The sequence below is a fragment of the Meriones unguiculatus genome, chromosome 7, assembly GCF_030254825.1.
Source record: "Meriones unguiculatus strain TT.TT164.6M chromosome 7, Bangor_MerUng_6.1, whole genome shotgun sequence".
NCBI lineage: Eukaryota > Metazoa > Chordata > Mammalia > Rodentia > Muridae > Meriones > Meriones unguiculatus.
The window spans coordinates 117,558,394-117,578,610 of NC_083355.1; the positions used below are offsets into that span (position 1 = coordinate 117,558,394).

Here is a 20,217-nt window from a genome sequence, read left to right on the forward strand (position 1 = left end):
TGATGAGGCTGTGCATGGCCATTTCCTGCTATGTCCACAGAGCAAGGCCTTTGACCACCCTGACTTGTCTCTAGTTGGTGCCCAGGAACGGAATGAGAATGGGCTGCTAGGTAACATTCTAGGGGTTCATGTGGCTGGGTTTGTAGTGAGGTAGTGAGTGGATCGTTTCCTCAAGGGAAGACCAACCACAACCCCCTTGTCACAGCGGGTGTGTACGTCCTTCACTTGTTTTCCTCCGAATGTCCACTAGAAGGCGCCCCTGCATTTCAGTGCCGCTTAGATCTGCCCCATCTAGTCCTGCTTCCTACACAGTCCAAGTCTCAGAGTGTCTGGGACAAGTGGCTCCCACATCTGGTCACTGTCTCCGGGCACGAAGGCTTTTTAAGGTTTGTCCAGCCTCTAGGCCATTGATCTTGGTGTGGCTGGGCCTACTGTCCTATGCGCACCCTGGGCGCTGAGCATAAGTCTGCCCCAGTGTGTGGAAGTACCCCAACTCTCACCCTCGCCAAGGGGAATTCCAGCAGGTATTAGGGCTCTGGAACTCCTCCCCCTCACGGCCTCTCTCACCAAGACTTGGCTGCACATTTTGGATTGAGCTGGACAGCCCGCACTCTTCCTGGTTGGCTATTTGTAGGGGCGGAGGGGACGATGAATTGTCCACCTTCCGGAACAGGATGACTTCAACCAGCTCAGCTTGAAGGCAACAGACGGGGTGGGCCCTCCTCAGTACTGGGCGGGACCTTTGAAGGCGAGAAGGGGATTTCCCCTGGCTAGGCCACGAGGGCAGGGGTCTTCCCGGGGCAGATGTATCCCCTGCGGCCAGCTTTGCTGTACACTGGAGGGGCGGGGCAGGATCTGGCTTTTTCCTGCCGGTGAAGATGACGCTGCTTGGTGTTTGTTTCCAAGGAGTTGTCGTGGAAACGCGGCGGTGCCGCGACTGTTTGTCTGGGCCTTGTTGCTAGGCGGTGTCCGCTCCATCGCTAGGTCGCGTCAGCGGCACCAGCTTCCAATAGATGGAGGAGAGAAAGGAAGCCTTTGTCTCTGGCATCCACCCTTCTCTGGGAGAGTGCCCTGAACTTCTATCTCCCAAATGAACACCAGGACTGGGAGATGACTCTAAATGCCATCTGACCATCCCACCCCACTCCAAACTCTGCCGATGGAGCCCAGGACCTCACAGGGAGACTCAGCTGCCCTGCAGACTTAAGCTGTGCTCCAGGAGTTCCCCAACACACCCTACCACTCAGCCACCACCCACCGGTCTAGCCTTGCTGCACTGTCCAGCCAGGCCCTCCTAGCCCCTTCTCTGCTCCCTTACTTATGCCCAGCTGGACTTCTTTGTGGGATGGCCAGCCTATGGCTCTCTCCCTACTTCCCTTAGTCTTAGATCCTCTGGCCAATGCTCCAGACCCCCGGCATCCTCCCTCCTGTCCAGCCTCGATTCTCCCGGCCAGTCCTGCATCAGTCCTGGATACCCCTCTGCCAGAGTCTTCCGCCAGTGCCTGGCTCCCTAAAGATCTCAGGGGCTGATGTGGCTGGCCCTGCTCACTGGCTGCTGCCCCAAGCCTGTAGGCAGGGTACCAGAAAGATCACCATGAGCTAGTGTCAGTGCTCTGGCTGTCTATCCAGTGGTGCACTGCAGGCTGGCCAAAGGCCAGGGTGCCAGGTGTGGGCAGCCCTTTTTCCCAGGACCGGACTGGCTGCAGGGGTGGGCTCCAGGCCATGAACATGGCCTCAGCTGCTGCTTTGGAGAGACTGGGATTCCAGGCGGTTCTTCCTGGGCTTTGGCTGCATGAAGCAGTCACTGGGCACCAGGCCCAGCCCCAAGGAAGGCACAGTGCAGGGTACCCTGTCTGACCAGATAGGGGGGTGGCAGTCCTCCTGAGAGAAGGGTGGCTAAGGAGCCCCACCGGAACTCTCTACCATCCCCTCCTGGCCGTGTGATGTTACTTAAGCTGTCTGCCTAAGCCTGAGGTATAAGGCCTGACAGACATAAGAACCTGTCTGGGAAGCAGTGTTCAACCACTTTTGACTGTGGCCAGCCATCCTTGCAGGCCCACCCTAGGGCCAGATCTTGTGCCAGAAGGGGGTCCCTGGAGACAAGCTGCTGAAAATAGGCCCTGGGAACTTGTAAATGTCCTCAACTGGTCTGAGGGAAGGGAGAGGGAGAGAGGGAGGCCTGTGCTGTGTCTGGATGGGCTCAGCATGTTCTCTAAAGTGTGCTGGCAGCACAGGCACCTGAGAGCAGAGGACACAGGTCAGGCTCAGCTGGCCTTTAGCCCTTTAGGTGGACGTCTCCGCACGTGACTACACCCTTAGCCAGGCGCCAGCAGAGCTAGGACAGCGCAGGGGTCCTTCCCTGAGGTGGGAGGGAGTACTGGGACTCTGCAGCCCACAGGGACAAGCCGCACCTTCTCTGGCTGGCCTCCGGGTGTGGTATCTCAGCCAGTGGAGGGCGCACGGGTGTGGACAGAGAAGGCTTCTGGTTCTGCAGCCTCCCCTCCCCCATACCCGCTATGCTGTCCTGGTACAAGAAGTGGGGAGCTCAGTGTGCGCCCTCTGAGTGTCTGTGAAGCTGGCCCAGTAGTCCTGCTTAGTTGCCTCCTCCAGGAGTAGCCTGGGCTTAGAGGAGGCAGGTGAGGGTGTGGAGCTGGGCTCAGGAAGGCTGGCAGGCCTTTGGCACCAGTTGAGCCTCAGCCCAGAGTTGAGAGATAAGGGTAATGGTCTGAATAGAAGCAGCAGGGGGCAGAGGGGGGCATTTGCAGACACCATGGAAGCTTTGGAAGAGCCCCACCCCAACCCCGTGTGTGTATATGCTTTGTTGTTTATTTTTTTAGTCAGAGTCTCATTTGGCCCAGGTTGGCCTTAAATGTGGCTGAGGCTGGATTTGATTTCCGAACCCTCCTGCCTCCACCTCCAAGTACTGGAGAGCTCTCAGGCCAAGAGCTGGCTCATCTGTTTCCAAGGCAGACATGACTTTTGAGGGAGTAAAGGGCTGAAAACTGTCTTTGTTTTTTTCCCTTTTCCTCTCTTCCTCCCTCTCTCTCCCCTTTCCCCATTCCCTCCTGTCCACCTTCCTCCCTTCTTTCCTTCTTTCCTTCTTTCCTTCTTTCCTTCCTTCCGTCCTTCCTTCCTTCCTTCCTTCCTTCCTTCCTTCCTTCCTTCCTTTTCTCTTCTTTTTTCTTAGTCAGGTCTGGCTCTGTAGAGCAGGACACTGAACAGGTGATCCTCCTGCCTCAGTCTCTGGCATGACCCTAGCCCTGTGGATCCAGACCAGCCTGTGTTTTTCTGGGCCTGAACTGAATGTCTGGAAAATATGCTGTGTACTAACAAGAAGGTACCAGCCCTTGGCCCTTGCCTTGGCACCACTCCTGTGACCATGGCAACAGGAAACAACATTAGGGAAGGCCAAGAAGACTCATATGATTTTTTTTAGGGGAGGGAGGGTTCCACAGTTCAGGGTGGGTCCAGAATCCAGGGGTGGGGCAAGGAGCTATCTCTGGGGTGGGGCAGTGGATGGGAGGAACACGGCCAGGGTTAGTGACCCATCTGCCTTAGCAAATGTTCTTGTTAGCCGGGAAGATCACCTTAATCCCAGAACTCAGCAGTCAGAGGCAGGTGGAGCTCTGAGTTTGAGGCCAGCCTGGTCTGCAGAGTGAGTTCCAGGACAACCAGGGCTACGCAATGAAACCTGCCCACTCCCCTTCCCCTCCCCCACAAAAAAAAAGAAAAGAAAAGAAAAAAAAAGTCCCTGGGTGCATCTGGATAGAAACATGGACAGCTATTTGCTCTAAGAGAGACCACCCCAGGACCCTAGAGCCACCCCAAAGGACACCTCCCACGCTCACACACAGGTATCCCTGCAGGCTCCAGGATACGCATGTGCATCCAAGCATTCAGCCTCTGACATACACACACACACACACACACACACACACCAGAGGGGAAGCGGTCTGGCAGGTGCCCTGAGGCTCCACCCAGTGCCCAGCCCTGGCAGGCAGTTGTTGGCTTCTTCCAGGGACAGTGAGGTAATGTGCTTTGTGTGTGGCCAGGCCCCAGAGATCTGTGGTGGCAGAGACATCAGCCTTCCAGATTGCCCTGGCCCTTCACTGGACTCTCCTTTGTCCAGATATCCTCTTCCAGAGCCTCTGCCCATAGGATGCCCCTCCTCCCCTCTCCTTTGTAGTCTAAGTCAGGAGCTATAGAAGTTTGGGTCTCTTTTCAACAGGCTCAAAGACAACCAGAAATGGCTGGGGGCGGGGGGAGGATTAAGCTGATGCCCCTAAGTCCAGAAACTGCCAACTCGGGCCTCTAGGTGGGTCTTAAGTGGTGGTAGGCTAGAAAGTGGGAGTCTATCCTGGTAGGGCCTGTGTACACCCCAGTTCTGGAGCTCCCCCAGCTGGGAGTCAAGGGCCTCAGAATTTCTTTGTAGATCGGGGCATTTGTGGAGCCTCAACGTGGGACACAACTGTGCCCTCAAGTTAGGGTCCCTGGGAGGAGGGAAGAGTGTCCGGGAGGGGTGTTTGCACCTGTAGGTAGTCCCCGAAGTGCAACCTTTGGATTGTACACATGGCACATGAACAACCCCACAGCTGAGTGCTCTGACCACCAGCAGTGGCCAGGAAGGTGGAGGTACCCTGATCCTTGCCCAGAGATGGCCTGGTAGATGTGAAGAAAAGGCTGTCAGGGCTGAGCCCGGGACACTGTGTCCTTGGACATTGTCAAGGATGATGGGAGCTGCACGAGTAGGGATGCGGTCTTGTTTTGAAATGGGTGTGTCAAGGGCAGATGAGGACCCAGGTAGTGGGGTGTGTGAGAGGAGGTCCATGTGCTAAGGACAGGTTAGGGGGTTCCACAGAGGAGGGAGATGAGGGGGGGAAGCTGAATGTCCAGCTAAAGGCAACCACAGGATCAGCTTGTTAGGCCACAGTCAGAGCCCCAACCCTGCTGAGTCTGCAGACCACTCTGAAACTCCGGCTCCACCGGCCAGTTATAAGGCCCCAGCCCTCGTATTTACTGTAGGGGTAGTCCAGGTTCTACCTGGTACCAGTCATGGCTCAGCCTCCTCCTTAGCTGGGCGGTGGACTTGGACCACTGAGCTCTGGGCGATTCTCCCGGAGATAAGGACTACTCACTCCTCTTCCTTCGTGCTTCAAGGCATCAGGGAAGCGTCCTGGGCACAGCCTCGTCAGCATTTCTTGTTTTGACCTCTAGTCTCCAACCTCAAGCTGGTCAGTCCTCAAGTTTAGATTCTGTTGTTTCCCTGGCAGGAAGGACTTTTCTGGATGGGAGTCCCCTCTTGTGAATTCCCCCTGTGAAACTGTGGCTGCGGTCCAGTCAGCTGGCAAAGGCCATGGTGTTCACATGCATCTGGCCAGGGTGGAGCTCCTGGCGCCTGCGTGGGTTAGGTCTGGGAAAGGCTGGAAGAGTCAAAACCTGTGCACACTCCTTGAATGCTAATTTGCATCGATCTGCATTTTATTTTATTTTCCTTTTTTGTGTTTTGAAACCTTTCTCACTCTAGAGACGGGATTGGCCTCACCAGTTTTAGTAGTACGGGCAATCGCACCACGCCCGGTTTATCTGCCCTTCAGAAATTTCCGGTGCCCACCGCGGCTCCAGCAAGCCCTCGCAGGTGCAAGACGCTAGGTGGCTCTGATGGCGCGCTTCAGCTTGCGAGGGGAGGACCCAAGCGTCCCCATTCAAGACCGCAGGCTTGCCCTGCCCCAGGCAGGGGGCGGGGTCAGGGCCCTCGGGAGCACCCGCACGGAAGGTCCCCAGAAGACCCAGCACCCCTGCACGGCCCTCGACCACTTTGTCCTGCCAGAGGTGAGCATGGACTAGATGACCATTCTTGGCCACTCGGCCTGGATCAGAGATCCCAAGGGTCCAAGTTCCGAACTGAGGGGGCGGGGCGGGGGCGGGGCCTTAAAGGGCAGGGCTGCGGGGTCCCTGAAAAGCGCAGACCAGGCGGGCGCCACCCAGTCCAGAGCCTACAACTTCCTTTCTTCTAGGTGCAGCCACTTGTGCAGGACCGAGCTACGCCATGCCGAAGTGCCCCAAGTGCGACAAGGAGGTGTATTTCGGTGAGCACGCCCGGGTATTCCGACCTTTCTCCGCATGCCCGTGGGCGTACAGCTGGCGGTACGCGAAAGCGTGCCCTGGAGGTGGGCAGCGCTGGGCTGCTCAGGTCGACGGGAGTGCCTGGAGTTCCGGGCATGGCCTGGGATCGAACCCACGGACCTTGCCCTTGGTTTGAGGGTGGGACAGCTTGTTGTCAAACGGAACAGACGGTTGTGTCCACTCACTGTCTTAAGTTTCCGGGTGGGTCTTACATTCCTGGCCTCTGGGTCTCCAGGTCTTCATGACCCCCAAGCTTCTGGGTGTCCCCCTCTCTGTGACCCTGGCTTGTGGATCCCACTGACTCTCTCGGTTTCTCTCTGCGCGCCCTGGGCGGGGTCCCCGCGGGATAGGAAGGAACGCGCGACTGGGGCGGCCCCTCCCTAGGCTAAGTAGAAACAGACAGCGGAAAACCACGTCCGGGGGCTGAGATCTCTTCGCGCGCCCTAGGGCTCCCAGCGAGAGGGTGCGGGTGTAAGAGGTCTCCTCTTCCCTGCTGCGGAGAAGGGCGCGCCCAGGTTCATTTACCTAGCCACCAGCGCGGAGGTCAGAGGACTTAACCCCGAGCGAGCGAGGAGCCTTAGACCCTCCAGACCTGGGCTCCACCCTGTGCCCCAAGTCCGAAGGCCGCCTCCTCTCCAGTCCTACGAGCCCTCACACCTGAAAGTTATCCCACCAAATTAGCCGGGATGGGTGGTCCGAACCTTTAGTTCCAGCGCTTGGGAGGGCAGAGGTAGGAGGATCCCCGAGTTCAAGGCCAGCGTGGTCTACAAAGCAAGTTCCGGGACAGCCAGAGCTGTTATATATAGACAACTGTCTCAACAACTGACAACAAAACCTAAAAAAGGAAAGAAAATTTCCCATTACTAAGGGAACCCTGCTGGTTTGTGAGGCAGTGTTGGCTTGAGAGCACCAGGGGTGGCCCCCTGTGGAGTCTGGGGCAGTCTGGGGACCCGGCGTGGCCGCCACACTGAGAGTGAAGTGCAGGTCTATGTGCAGGGACCCTGGCGTCTCATAATGGGTCTGTGCTTTTGCAGCCGAGCGAGTGACGTCACTAGGCAAGGACTGGCATCGTCCCTGCCTGAAGTGTGAGAAATGTGGAAAGACACTGACCTCTGGGGGTCATGCCGAGGTACGGGACTGGGGGGTATCGAGGGAGGAGCCACAGGAGCTGGGGTGAAGGCCTCCGCTCATGCTCTTTGGTTTTGTTTCGTAGCATGAAGGCAAGCCTTACTGCAACCATCCCTGCTACGCAGCCACGTTTGGGCCCAAAGGTATGTCGTTGGATCTCTTCTTCCCTGACAGGCCTCTTCCCTCTACTGGCCTCCTTGCCCAGCCTACTGATATCTTTATTTATTTTTTATTTTTGTAGGCTTTGGGCGAGGTGGAGCTGAGAGCCACACTTTCAAGTAGATCCAGGTATAGCCCCACCTCCAATCCCACCCAGTCACCCCTAACACACAAGACTTGGAGATGCACTCACGTTTGTCTCCGTTTCTTCTTACAGGTTGTGGAAACTCTCCCTATCTGCCCGGCGCATGCCCGGCCTTACCCTAGACAGCAGGGCGCTCAGTAGCACTTCGGGCCGTTAATAAACCCGATCTTTGGAAGACCTGTGTGTTTGTCTACCAGTGTGTGGGTGGAGGGGCTCCGCCGCCCCAGGCCTAATGCAGGGCACTTGCTGTTCCGGCTGCCACACACTTTGCTGCCCACTACCCCCTGGGGCAGTAAGGCCAGGAGCTCAGGCCTCCCTCCAACTTCAGGATCCATAAAGTTCCTGTAGCTCTTAGTGGTTCCGGCCTGGGGTGAGGCCCTGGCCAACGGGGTCATCAGGAACATGGTGCCTGCGAGTAGGTGGGGCTGGCCACAACTCAGAGGGTGAATCAGAGGGAGCTGCTCTGGTTCCCCTTTTGAGATGCTTTGGGGGAGCCCTGTGGATTTCTTGCCTATTTTGTTTCCACTTCCTTGCAACCCCACCCTGCCCCCAGAAGAGCACCCTTGAGGGTGAGTTCTGTAGCTACTCAGCCTGGACCCAGGCACCACATCTGTATTTTCCCTCTTCCCTGCCCAGGAATGCCCTGGGTGGCCTGGTGCGCTAATGGGATCTGAGGGCTGGCTCTATGGCAGCCGAAAGGGCTCTGGAAGCTCCGAGAGCCAGGCAGCTCTCAGCTTCACCTTTCCCCATGCCACTGGCCCTTCAAGACCCGTTTGGACTTAACAAGGCCACAAAGGTCTCAGCAGTGCCCTGGCCTTGCCCGCCCTAGTCTTAGGCACCTATGGTGCAGGAACGAGGCTGGCAGGTTGTTGGTGAGTCCTGTAAGTGGTATGCAGTGTACTGTGCTGTTGGGTGGTTCAACAGCCGGAGGCCATAATGCTTTGGGTGAGAACAGAAGACAGCAGAAGAGGCTGGCCTGAGACCTTAAAGAGTTTCCTCCTGGGAGGGGTGTGGATGTTAGGACAGACCTCCAGGTCTTCAGTGTCCAGTAACACCTGCAGAGGACCTGGAGGAGACTCGTGGGTGAAGGGTGGAAGCTCACTCTCCCCCGCGGTCTCCCACCGTTGAGGCTCCCCTACACTCAGACCTACATCTCCTGACCAGGGTAGACTTCGGGAGAATGCTCAGCAACCTGAGGCCCGTAGGAATGAGTAGGTCAGGCGGGGGAGGCCTTGAAAGGCAGAGGGCTCCCTAAGGGTCTACCAGGAGCTCCTCGGTACAGCAGCCAGCAGGGCGTTTCGAAGGGTTAAGATGTGCAGAAGCAAGGCCCTGGAGTGGGGACGGCAGGAGCAGGTACAGTCTAGATGGGCATGACCATTTGGCAGCAGCAGCTGTAGCTGCGTGGCAGGTCGCCAGGAAGGAGGACACCCTGAGGTTGGATAGCCGAGGGCACCCAGATGAGCAGAGGCAGGTCTGCAGCCAAAAGTCATTTCGCGAACAGGAGCCAGGACGAAAAGCTGGTCTCAAAGACGCCGGGAGGGTTAAGGTAAAGGTGAGTCCACAGTCGGGCACTTCCGGAGGGCGTGGCCATCCTGTTGACGCGGCTAAACTCGCAGGTGCCTTGGTCCTCTGCCCCTCCCCCTCAACTTAGTTTCCTCCTCCTCGCTGCATCCTCTCCCTCTCCACCTACCTCTTTCCCGGCTTTATTGAGCCGTAGAGTACACACAGTGCTATCCACTGTCCCGGCTACTTCTGGTGACGAGTGCACAAAGCTTAGCTTCTGTCCGCCCGAGCGCACAGGCCCTCCCTCGCCCCCGCAGTTCCCCGTGCATTCGTCGCCCGCGGGCTCGTCTCCGGATCTGCGTAGGTAGCCTCCGGCCTCGGTCCGGCCCTCCACACGCACGGGCGCGTTCGGTGTGGTCTTTTCGTACCTGGCGTCCCACAGAGGCTGCTCGGGCTTCACCCTGGGTGCTGCTCCGTAGCAGGCGCTTGCCCCTTGCGGGGCATGATTTCCGACTGCACGTGATGCAGCGTCTTCCCCCGCTCCTCAGGTTGGACTCTGGGTTCATTCTGCCCTTGTCATGGAGCTGCTGGGAACTTCCTTGCAGAATTCTCACAGCGTACCAAGATGGACATGTAGGTTTGTGCGCGAAACTAAGTTCAACCCTAAAGGAGAGGGCCGCACCCTTTTCTAAAGTGGAGAATTTCCCTTTAAAAACTCATCTTCTAGCCTGGCGCGGTGGCGCGCGCCTGCAATCCCAGCAGAGGCAGGCAGATCTCTTGAGTTCGAGGCCAGCCTGGTCTACAAGGCGAGTCCAGGACAGCCAGGGCTACACAGAGAAACCCTGTCTCAAAAAACCAAAACCAACCAACCAAAGAACTCGTCTTCTAGTGGCTGGAGGAAGTGTGAAAATGGAGACAACGAGGTCTGGGACTGTACAGGAAGAGGGAGGATATCTTCTCCAGAGGCTGGCGACGTGGCCCCCGGAACTCCCCACCCGCTTTGCAGGGCTCGGCTTCTTCTCGCGGGTCCCTGGCGACCCCTGGCGGCGGCCTCCTGGGCGGCCTCGCAGAGACACTGGCTCTCAATGGCTGGGTGGAGCCGCGTGGCTCTCCGGGCCTCCAGGGAACACCTCAGGCGCATGCGCGCCCTCAGGCATCGTGCGGCCTGCCCCCGTTGCTAGGAAGTTGGTAACTGGAGGAGCTGATTGGCGCGTTACCAAGTCCCCGGAGTTGGCGGATACAAGGCCCCGCCCAGGCCCGGAAGTGCCTGCCTACAGGGTCGACTGGTAGTCACTCAACGCCAGCGTCGCCGTTCATTGGGCCTGGGCGGAGAAGGCGGGTCCCAGCCGGAACCGTGATTGGTCGCGGCCTCCGGGCGGGCGATCCGAGGCTGCCTAGTGAGGTTCCATGGGGCGGCGGGGGCCCCGGGTGCAAGGGGCCGCCCGGGCCCTGCCTGAGGCCATCGCCGCGCTGAGTCGGTCCCTGCCTGCTGGGCCCAGCCCCGAAGTCTTCCGCCGCGCAAAGTTTGACCGACCAGAGGCGGTGAGGCTACCGGAGTGGTTAGTTCGGGAAGGCGGTGTCCTCGGCCGACGCCGGTGACACCTTCATACCGCTAACTTCTACTAACTCACTCCTTGTTCGCTTCAGGCCCCAGTGCTCTGGCAGCTTCTCTTGCGTGTGCTCTCACCGCTTGCTGAAATCAACACCTGTACCGACCTGGCCCCGGGTAAGCCCCGCCCGCTCAGAAACTGCTCCCCAAGGCCCTTGTTACCCCCCAAGTAGTTTTGTCCCAATAAAGCTTCGCCCCATTATAGTTCCTCCTTTGTCTACCCCTTATTCAAGTCCAGTGCCCTCTTCTTGTAGGCACCTGCTCCTCCTCACTGGCCCGCCCACTTAATTCTAGGTTCCCACTGGGCTTTACCAAGCTTACCTGGGTAGCAGCGAAACTCTGAGACTGGCTAGACCCAGAACAAACCGCTCACAGAAATCCTGCCCCATGGTTACCACCTTGCCTCCGCCTAGACTCTCAGATCTCCCACTTTGTCCACTCTGAGCAGGTTTTCAGTTTAGGGGACCTCTCAGGCCCCTGGAGGGATCCAGGTGACATCTCTAGGTTAGCACCCCCCTGAGCTGATCATTTCCTACCTATTCCAGAGGCCCAAGCTCTCGTGGTGAAGTCAGCACTGAGCTCTCAAGGCTACCCCAGGTCTGTGCTGCTACAGTTTCCTGAGGGCAATTCTCAGGGAAGCCGGGAATTGCTGCTGGCCCTGTCCTGGCTCCTGGCACGAGGACCCTTGCTTGAGCAGCTGCTTGCCCAGACCCGTGTGCAGCTGGGTGACCAGTTGCCCCAGTGTGAGGTGAGTGTCTAATGAGGGGTCTTTGCCCAGAAACCCTGGATTTCTCTGTGGCTCCAGGTCATATGGAATCTGACTTTGGTGCTATCCTCAGGAGGGCTCATCCAGCTTCGAAGTGAGGATATAGAGGCTTAATTCTATAATGCCCAATCTTCCTTTAGGATGAGATGGGGTGCATAGCAGGGCTGAATCTTTTTTTTTTTTTTTTTTTCTCTTTTTCCAGACAGGGTTTCTCTGTGTAACAGAGCCCTGCCTGGCTATCCTGGGCTCAATTTTTAGACCAGGCTGGCCTTGAACTCACAGAGATCCGCCTGCCTCTGCCTCCTGAATTCTTGGATTAAAGGCGTGTGTCACCACGCCCAGCTCAGGGCTGACTCTTGTTCCCTCTCTAGTGGGAGGCCCTGGCCAGTCCTGGTCCTTCTGCACCCCTTGTGGAAACGAAGAGCCCTGTGGATCTCCGACTAGTAGAATGGCTGATGGGAAAACTGCGGATTAGGTGGCGACGCCTGATCTCCAGTCAGCAGGAGCAGTGTACCCTGCTCAGCAAGGTAATACAGTCACATGGCTTTTGCCACTGGGCCTGTGTACCCTGTGCCCCAGGTTGCCTTTCTTTGTCACCACTATTGGCTTCCTGGACTGCTGGGCTCCTCCCACTCCAGCCTTTCCAGGCAGAGCAGGGCCCTGCTTTACCTGCACTCTGGTGAGGAAAGTGTGGAAGTCCTCAGTGAAGTTTTCTAGGGCCCCTTCTCTGCAGCCTCCAGCCCAGCATTACTGAGCTACCCTGAGCCCAGCCCTGTCCTTCTGGCTGTAAGTGGTCTCTAAAGATGGTGAGATATTGCTGTGGAGCTGCTCCCCAGCCTGCGTACATGACTCATTGCAGATCCACCTGTACACCCATGGATGCCACAGCGAGCAGAGCCTTGGCCATCTTTCTGTTGCCGAAACAGAGATGCTTAGGGATCCAGAGAGCGGTCAGCAGGTAAGGGTTGGCAGGGTGGTGGGGTGGGTGCTGCCCATGGTGGGATTTGGTCTGTGGGGAAATGTCTGGGCTGCTGTTAGGCTTTGGCAGTCACTGTTGCTTGTTATTGTGGGTGATCAGTGTATCCCTTAGGATCCCCCCTGTCCCATTGAGCGCCCACCTGTCCAGGAAGGCAGACTTGTTTGTGTGTGTGCCCGTTATTTGGTCAGTCATGGTCAGGGTTGGAGGTATGTGGTGTTCAGGAGGGGCTGCTGGAATGGAGGAACACTAATCTCAGGTCTGAAGTGAGCCTCCAGCTCTACCTGATGTATCTGCGGGTGGTGAAAGGCTGAGTGTGAGTGAGGATAGTTGCCCTTCAGAGCCTGGGGCATCTGTGGGGAAGTCAATGTACAGGACATTTGTAGGCCTCAGTCCTACTTTGTTGCCCAGGGGCCATTCAGTTCTTCCCAAGTATGACATTGGGCTCCTGAGGTTCCCAAGTAGACCTATAGAGAGTGTAGACCTGGAGAAAATCGGGCTGTGGGACCCAGCGATGACGTGGACCCAGGTGGACACTGCCTTGTCTAAGACTGAGGAGAGTATCAGTGTTGGCCCCATCCCAGCTTTTCCCCAGGACACTCAGTTCCTCTCCCTCCCCCCCTGCCCCACCCTGTGCTGACCTTTCATCCTGGTTTTTGTTTTTAGGGCTCTACCCATCTATCAACTGGTTTCTTCTTTTTGGTTAGCTTATCTCTGAGGTTTATAGGACAGGTCCAGGACTGGTCATCACTTTGGGGCTGGATTTTGGACCATCCTGAGTGTTTGGCTGGCTCTGTTGGCCTTGGGTGTGTGTTCTTGTGCAGCTGAGCTACAACTGGGGTGATCCCTTCCAGGCCCAGCTCCCTTTTTTGCCTCTTCCCTCTCCAGTCCAAGACTGGACTCTACCTTATCCAAGGCCTGGCCTGGGGCTGGGTAGGTAGACCAGAGGATCATGGGGTGAGGGACAGGTGGCTAGATCCCAGGCTTCCCCTCTCTCTGTCATCTTCTGGGCCTCATACTACAAGGCCAGTTGTCAGATTCCAGATTGGGCTTCTGTGCTCTGGGTGATTTGTATTTTGTGAAGCAAGGGTGCTCACCTGGTAAGGTGCCTGGTCCTTGGTGGCAGCTGTACCTGCATCCCTGGATTAATCGTGGGCTGGGTCTAGCCTGGCAGGGCCAGTGCTTGGCTTGTGGTGCTCGACAGCATTTGAGGGTCCTTATGTACCCTTGGCCCTGACCCCCTTTTAAATGTGACTCAGCAAATCTGAGTTTCTAGCTCCTGGTCCTTGGTTATAGCAGAGGCCTCCTATGCTTAGTCTAGCTGCCTGGGACTTTGCTGTGGGACCACTCTAGGAGTGGGATGCGGGGGCTGATGGGTAAGGCACCTCTTGTCTTAGAAGCTGGCCTGTGTTGAGACAGGATTGTGGGTGGCAGTGGCTAAGTGTATCAAGACCACAGCTCAGCTTCTTTTCATGTTTGGAGAGGATCTGGCTAAAACCTGATTTGGCCCACCCGCAGACAGGTCCCAGAAGCTTCTAGAATGATGTATTCCTGGTGTATGAGCAGCCAAGCATGTTACTGCATCAGTAATCAGTTCCCTTGGTCACTGTGTAGCCCACAGCCTTCTGTTTGCACTGTCTGTGTCCTTGTGCCTGCTGGGGAGGAGATGGCTGCCTCAGGAGAATGTAGAATTGAAGGTGGAGCCATTAGAAGGTGATCGTTACACCCACACCCCACAGTCTAGGGGCATTGGGCCTCCTGGGGACTATCTTGGAGTCTGTATTGTCTTCCCTTCTGGTGGTATATTTAGGTGCCTCGTACCTGTGGGTAGGCTCTTTACTCTGTGGTGCCTGTGGGTCACCGTTTGCTCCCCTCACCCTCATCTGGCTCCTTACATTTCTCACCACTTTCCTATCTCCGCCCATGGCTAAGTGGTGGCTCTGATCCCCTGCCTCTGTCGTGCTTACCCCAATGGACTGGCCTTGGCTAACATTCAATGTCTGTCTAGTTTCTGAGCCCACAGGAAACAGCATTCTCTGTGGAGCCAGGGTTGGGGTCTTAGGTGCACTTGGCATGTGCTGTCTTCTGTGAGGCTTCGCTCCCTGGGTCCTCCATACAGGTGTCAAAGGTGGGAACACTTACATTCTGTGAGGGTTGGGCCTCTGACTAGACCTGGCACCTGCAGGGTATCCAGAGGCACCCTCAAGTTACATATTACCAAACATTTTGTCTTCTGTAAGGGTCAGGCATGTTGGATGATCTGTATTTAGAAGGGAGCCTTCAAATTGGGGTTCCTAGCTAGAGGACCAAGGGTGGGCAACAAGGAGTTGTTGGCTTTTGGCTCTAGCTAGGCAGTGAATATACCTCAGGAAGCAGAGACGAAGGCCCAGGGGCTGCTCTGTCTGTAGGGCCCAGCTGTTAGTGCAGGGCTAGCAGGCTTTGCACTGCTGAGGAGGTGCAAAGGTTATCTTCTGACCTGGCCCTGACCTTCCTTCTTAAGCTCCTATCCTATGCCCAATCCCCATCACCTACAAACTCTTCCCAAAGTTACATGGGATGGCCCAGAAGGCTTCCTTGACCTGGGTCTTCTCATGTTTACAGCCTTTGGGGCAGCCTCCAGTCAGTGGAATACTGGGCCGAACGCTCTGGTCGAAGGCCCCAGGACTAGAGCTTGGCTTAGGAGCTGGGCAGTGGGCATTCTGACCCAGCTGTGTCTTGTTGTCTAGCTCCTGAAGGCGTTGGAGAGTGAGAACATACGCTTGGAGGCAGCTCTGGAGTGGCGGCGTTGCCAGCTTGTCTTCTGGCAATGGATGGTGAGGAAGCTTTCTCTGCTGCCCTTGCCTTTCCTGGCCCTGATGGAGTCCCAGGCTCATTGGTGGCAGACTTTGCAAGATCTTCCTACCTTGAAGATGGAGGAGAAGACTAAGGGATGCTCTGCTCAGGACTCAGCTGGTCCTCTATGGAGGCCTCATATCGCTGGTCCTTACCTCAGGTTCTCCCAGAGGTCTGGTTTTTGTGCTTCTCTGCATGCTAGAGAAGTGGTAGCTGGGGTGTCGGGAGTTGCCCTCTTCACAGTAGGGCCTGGGAATGTTACCACTGCTCCATGAATCTCTCCTTCTTCTGTCTCCACTGCAAACCTGTGTGTGTCTCTGACCATCTCACTGGGGTCTCTGCAGGATACAGTTCTGGATGCCTGTTCCCCCGAGAGTCCTGCTGTGACTTCACAGCCGGTAGTCCTGCCCATGATCTCTGAAGGTGGGCTTGGTGAGCTGGAGCTGGTAAAGCAAGAGTTGCAGGCCCTGCAGGAGGAGCTACGGGAAGTGGCTGAGCCCCGGCGGGCTGCCTGGGAAGCCCAGGTGAGTGCCTAGGCACTTGCTCTGCCCACTCTTCCCAACCTACCCCCCAACCCTACCTCCTTATCTTTATGTCTGGACTGGCTACTCTTGGGGGAGGGCTGGACTGACCATTTGGCAAAGCCTGTAGACGAATTTCCCTGTTTATTTGGATTAAGTTTGATGGGTGTTGCACTTGGGCACCAAATTCCAACAGCAGGGGGTTATAGTGAAGGGACCCTGCTGCCCTTCACTGCCGCCTTCAGAGTTACAGACTCCCACAGAGAGGTAGGCAACTCTGTGCCTGCCTTGTACCCCCATTCAGTGCACACTGCTTGTCGGTCAGCCACACTGCCCCTGCCCAGTGGTCCACCCCAGCAGTTCCTGGTAGCAAATGCCATTCACTGATGTATCAGGTCTCCTTTCGGGTAGCGTTTTAATCTGAGCTGCAGGCAGCCCCCTTTAGCTCTTCTGTGGTCTTATCAAAGGTCAGGGGCATCCCCTGTATTTCTACACTATCCACCCTAGTGAGGCTGTGGTTGAGCCACAGGTCTCCTCCCCTCTCCCAGCAACCATGACCCAGGAGTGGGGCCTGCACAGTGAGGGCAGAGCTGATTCAGCAGAGCACCAGGACTCAGGGTGACCCTGCTGGTCTACTGAGTGGGTGGGAGGCTGGGAAGCCCTCATCAGTGTGGTATTCACCCCAGGCCTGCTACCCACAGGGTCTTTAGATAGGCGCTGCTCTAAGGGTCAGCCCCACTCATGTGCTCTACTCCTGGGCAGCAGCGGGAAAGGGAAAGGAGGGACAGAGAATGGTGTGAGGCGCTGCGCCAAGCCCTGGAGTCCTGGGTGTTCTCAAGAGTCTTCCTCTGACTTCTGAAGGGCCTTAAGGAACATGATAGACTAGAAATTGCCAGGCTGTCCTGCAGCCAGGTGGACCTGCTGCTGTGGAGGCTGAGAGTGGAGTCCTGGTAGGTTGAGGTTAGGGATCCTGATCCCCTGGGTCTTGGGTCCCTGTGTCTCCGCTGCTGCAGGTATGGACTTCAGCTGCTTTGTGAGGGTGCAACAGTTTGGGCTAGTCAGGCCTTTTGTACTGGCTTTCTGTGTGGGAGCATTGGTGCTGCCGGGTTGTTGGGAGCACCTGGACCAGGCCTCCTGGGAACAGAGCTGCCCTTGACTCAAGAAAGAGTCTCTTCTCTCATGCAGGTTGCAGGCCTAGGCCGGGGGCCAGAGTGGAGCAACACAAGGAAGGCCTTGCAGGAGGCTGTCGAACAGGAGTTGGAAGCCCTCCGGGTGTCCTGGGAGCAATCCAGTAACCTGGCCCAGCCACAAAGGCCCCATCGACTGGTGAGAAGGAAGGATGGGGCAGCAAGAGCCCCAGGCCTACAGGCAGCCAAGGTGATCAGGACATTGAGCACTCAGGAGGCCTGTCTGAGGAAGGCTTTGCACCAGCTGCAGAGCCAGTGTCAGCAGGAGCTGGCCAGGCTGGTTGGTGCTCTGCCTGGTTTGATTTGGATTCTGGCTCCCGGACACTGAGACGGCAAGATGTGTCCCCCTGTGTAGAGGTCTCAGAGGCGCAGTCTGGGGCTGGTGTGGGAAGCAAAGGTCCTGGCATACATTCCCTCCAGGGCCAGAGCTCTTCGGCCTACAGTTTCGGTGTCACTGTGAGCTGGTCCTCCTCTTGGAGGGGACCTGTATGTACATGGTAGAGATATTTGTGGGGACATCAGGCTCTGCCCTTTGCTGCCCCTTTTCACTTCCTCTTGGGACACTGAGATATGCATGGGGCACGGCTGGCACCATGTTGGAATCACACATGCCCCACAGTACAGGAAGTCTTAGGCCTCCCCTGAGTGGCCCAGCTCTGGTCATTTCCCTGCACCGCTTTCTTAGACTGTCTGTATGCCTTCTCCAGCAGAGCCTCCTGTCTTGGACCATGGATGTGCCTGATGTGTGTTGGTGGCAGCTGGGTGGGGGCCCTGGAGGCTCTGCCTGGGAGAGCGGAGGAGGGGAAGCTGCGGTGCAGACAGAAGGCCTTTGTTCCAAAGGCTGCTGGGCAGGCCCAGCCTTCACAAAGCAGCCTGTGTCCAGGATGTGCCCACAGCCTGGTGGAATGGCTCTCTCCTATCCCAGGCTTCTCCCAGCCAGCAGGCTCAGGCGGGTTCCATGGGCTCTAGCCCTGCCTTCTTTCCAGTCCCCAGCTCCAAACACTGACCAGACACTGGACAGCTGATAGGACCCACTAAGCAACCTCTAGCCTCCTGATAACCCAGGCCAGAGGCCACTACCAGACTCTGGGTACCGTGGACCCTCTACTACATCGTTCTCATGGGGGTAGGAGGTTCCTTTTTGCCTGGTGGTGTGTGCTAGAGTGCCAGCTCATGTCTGGGGTGGGTGACAGTTCTGGTACAGGTGGCCTCTGGCCCAAGGCAGGCCACCATGCTGGTTTTTCCCAGTGACTGTTCCTAGCACACTTCTGGACAATCAGTGTCTAATAGGTCCTTCGTCACTTTTATGGACGTAGCTCCCAGAGTCTCTGGAGCCTCCTGCCTGCTGCTGGCCCTATGCTGGATCTCCTGGCCTGCAGCCTCTGCTCCTGCTTGCTAACACTGGCTCAGCTCTCCTTGCTGCTTCCACCTGTGGGTTCTGGCTCTGGTTCATGGCACGTGGTGACTTGACTGTCTTAGGCTCCTCGTGGCTGTGATTTGGGCTATAAACAAGTCCACTTACGCTCCCTGCCTCTGAAGACTGCCCTGCTATAGGACTTCCAGGGGCCTTCTGGAACTTGACCTTAAAAAATCCAAAGCAGACCTAGTGCTGCCAGCTGCCGCTGCTCCATTTGCAGTTAGTGCATTTCCAGTCAGATCCCCGTGTCTGTATATTGTCTCTGTGGGGCTCAAGGCCTGAGGCCGTGTGAAAGAAAGCCTGTACGAGGCTCAGCTGTGGAGCTCATCCTTGTCAAGCTGTGAGGAGCTGTCACTTGGGGAAGATTTCAGTACCAGCTTTTCCACACGTAAGGGCTATACCCATACTTGTGTCAGTTGGCTACGACTTCCTCAGTGGATCCCGAGGTCGAGGGCAAGCCCACTGTTGATGACTTGTGCTGCTCCGGTGTCCTCACCTGCAGCCCAGCAAAGCAGGTGTGGGTTCCTGACACTCCGCCCTCCCTGACTTTGAGGAAGATCACATTGTCCCCAACACTCCCAACCTGATCTTAAGGTCACAAGGACTAACTCTGTCCAGCCACAGGCACCTTTGAGGCCAGGAAGTGGGCAGTGGGGCCCTGCTCTCAAACCAGTGAGGACATGCAGTTCTCTTCTAGGTTGCCACCCAAGGGAACCAAATATGCAAAGGAAGTGGGAGCATCAGAGGTGCTTTCCTCACACCAAAATAGGCTGACTGTGAAGGGAAGTTTGATAGCTTCAACTCCTACCAAAGAAACTATTAAAAGATTTTATTAGTAGGATGTGTCTCAGTGGTGGAAGAACTTGGGTATTTTGTGTGAAGCTGGATTTCGTCTCCAACTTCTTGGTTGGTGGTGTTGGTTGGGAAGACAGTTTTGGGAGTGTTCACTACATTTGCCAGTGGTTTTAGGAGCAATAGGACATCAAGAAAGACAGCTGATGTGAAAGATGGGAACTGAGACTGTTAGGTCAGAATACCATCTTCATGACAACCAGTCGAATGGGAAGGGGTGCCCTTTACAGGCTTAAAGGGTGTGCTGAGACACTGCTTTGGGTTGGTGAAGGACTGCTTGGCAGCCGACTGGGAGAAGCACTTCTAGGCCTCTCCCAGAGAATCAGTGGAATGTGTGCAGAAGGCCTGTCAAGGACTGCCCAGTGGCAGTGTGAACCAGAGATGCCCTTGGTGTAATGAGAAGCCAACGGTGCTGCAATCCGGAGTGTAAAATCTCAGTCTTGAAGCATGGTGGTGCATGCCTTTAGTCTCAGCACTCGGGAGACAGAGGCAGGTGGATCTCTGAGTCTGAGGCCAATCTGGTCTGCAAAGTGAGTTCTAGGACAGCCAGAGCTCTTACACAGAGAAACCCTGTCTTGAAAAACCAAACCAGCCAACAAAATAAAAACTTGAAAAAAATGTCTCCATGTCTCAGTATGGCACTTAACAAGGTCATAATAAATCATAAACGATTTTATTTATAATAAATAAAAAATTTAAGCAGGACTGAGGGTTCACCTAGTACCAGAAGACAAAACACAGACATAAACTGGAAACTTCATTCACGGAGTGTACTGGAAGAAGGGAAGTTGGGTGCTGGAAAGGTCTCTGCAGAGGGCTTCTTGGACACTGACTATAGATTCATAGTATGTAAACTTTTTTTTTGGGGGGGGGTTGTACATTAATTTTACCTTATAAAGAAAAATCAAACATCTAGACAGCATCATCCGTGAAGATGCTATATGCAGCTTTGCTGTTCACGTGGAATGGGTCATCCTGGGCCAGCAGCTCAGGCCCGTG

At 56.1% G+C, this 20,217-nt stretch overlaps 2 protein-coding genes across 2 annotated transcripts; both read left to right on the forward strand.

Moving 5' to 3' along the window:
• The first annotated feature begins 5,932 nt into the window (after nucleotides 1-5,932).
• Crip1 (cysteine rich protein 1) lies at nucleotides 5,933-7,730 on the forward strand. The gene is made up of 5 exons (XM_021655257.2): nucleotides 5,933-6,086; nucleotides 7,158-7,252; nucleotides 7,337-7,394; nucleotides 7,493-7,539; nucleotides 7,628-7,730. The coding sequence occupies exons 1-4, from the start codon at nucleotides 6,047-6,049 to the stop codon at nucleotides 7,531-7,533; spliced, it is 234 nt and encodes a 77-aa protein (XP_021510932.1). The 5' UTR covers nucleotides 5,933-6,046; the 3' UTR covers nucleotides 7,534-7,539; nucleotides 7,628-7,730.
• Nucleotides 7,731-10,369: 2,639 nt separating this feature from the next.
• On the forward strand, nucleotides 10,370-19,838 carry Tedc1 (tubulin epsilon and delta complex 1). The gene is made up of 8 exons (XM_021655275.2): nucleotides 10,370-10,600; nucleotides 10,706-10,784; nucleotides 11,213-11,415; nucleotides 11,805-11,960; nucleotides 12,293-12,391; nucleotides 15,136-15,222; nucleotides 15,586-15,765; nucleotides 16,948-19,838. Exons 1-8 carry the CDS (start codon nucleotides 10,466-10,468, stop codon nucleotides 17,275-17,277), a joined length of 1,269 nt encoding a protein of 422 aa, XP_021510950.1. The 5' UTR covers nucleotides 10,370-10,465; the 3' UTR covers nucleotides 17,278-19,838.
• The last annotated feature ends 379 nt before the right edge of the window (nucleotides 19,839-20,217 follow it).

What these genes read in the sequence shown, in the direction of transcription:
- Crip1 (XM_021655257.2), top strand. Translation starts at nt 6,047, where the DNA reads ATGCCGAAGTGCCCCAAGTGCGACAAGGAGGTGTATTTCG. An exon ending in CGACAAGGAGGTGTATTTCG is followed by an intron (nt 6,087 to 7,157) that starts GTGAGCACGCCC and finishes GTGCTTTTGCAG; the next exon opens with CCGAGCGAGTGACGTCACTA. An exon ending in AGCCACGTTTGGGCCCAAAG is followed by an intron (nt 7,395 to 7,492) that starts GTATGTCGTTGG and finishes TTATTTTTGTAG; the next exon opens with GCTTTGGGCGAGGTGGAGCT.
- Tedc1 (XM_021655275.2), top strand. Translation starts at nt 10,466, where the DNA reads ATGGGGCGGCGGGGGCCCCGGGTGCAAGGGGCCGCCCGGGCCCTGCCT. An exon ending in ACCAGTTGCCCCAGTGTGAG is followed by an intron (nt 11,416 to 11,804) that starts GTGAGTGTCTAA and finishes TTCCCTCTCTAG; the next exon opens with TGGGAGGCCCTGGCCAGTCC. An exon ending in AGTGTACCCTGCTCAGCAAG is followed by an intron (nt 11,961 to 12,292) that starts GTAATACAGTCA and finishes GACTCATTGCAG; the next exon opens with ATCCACCTGTACACCCATGG.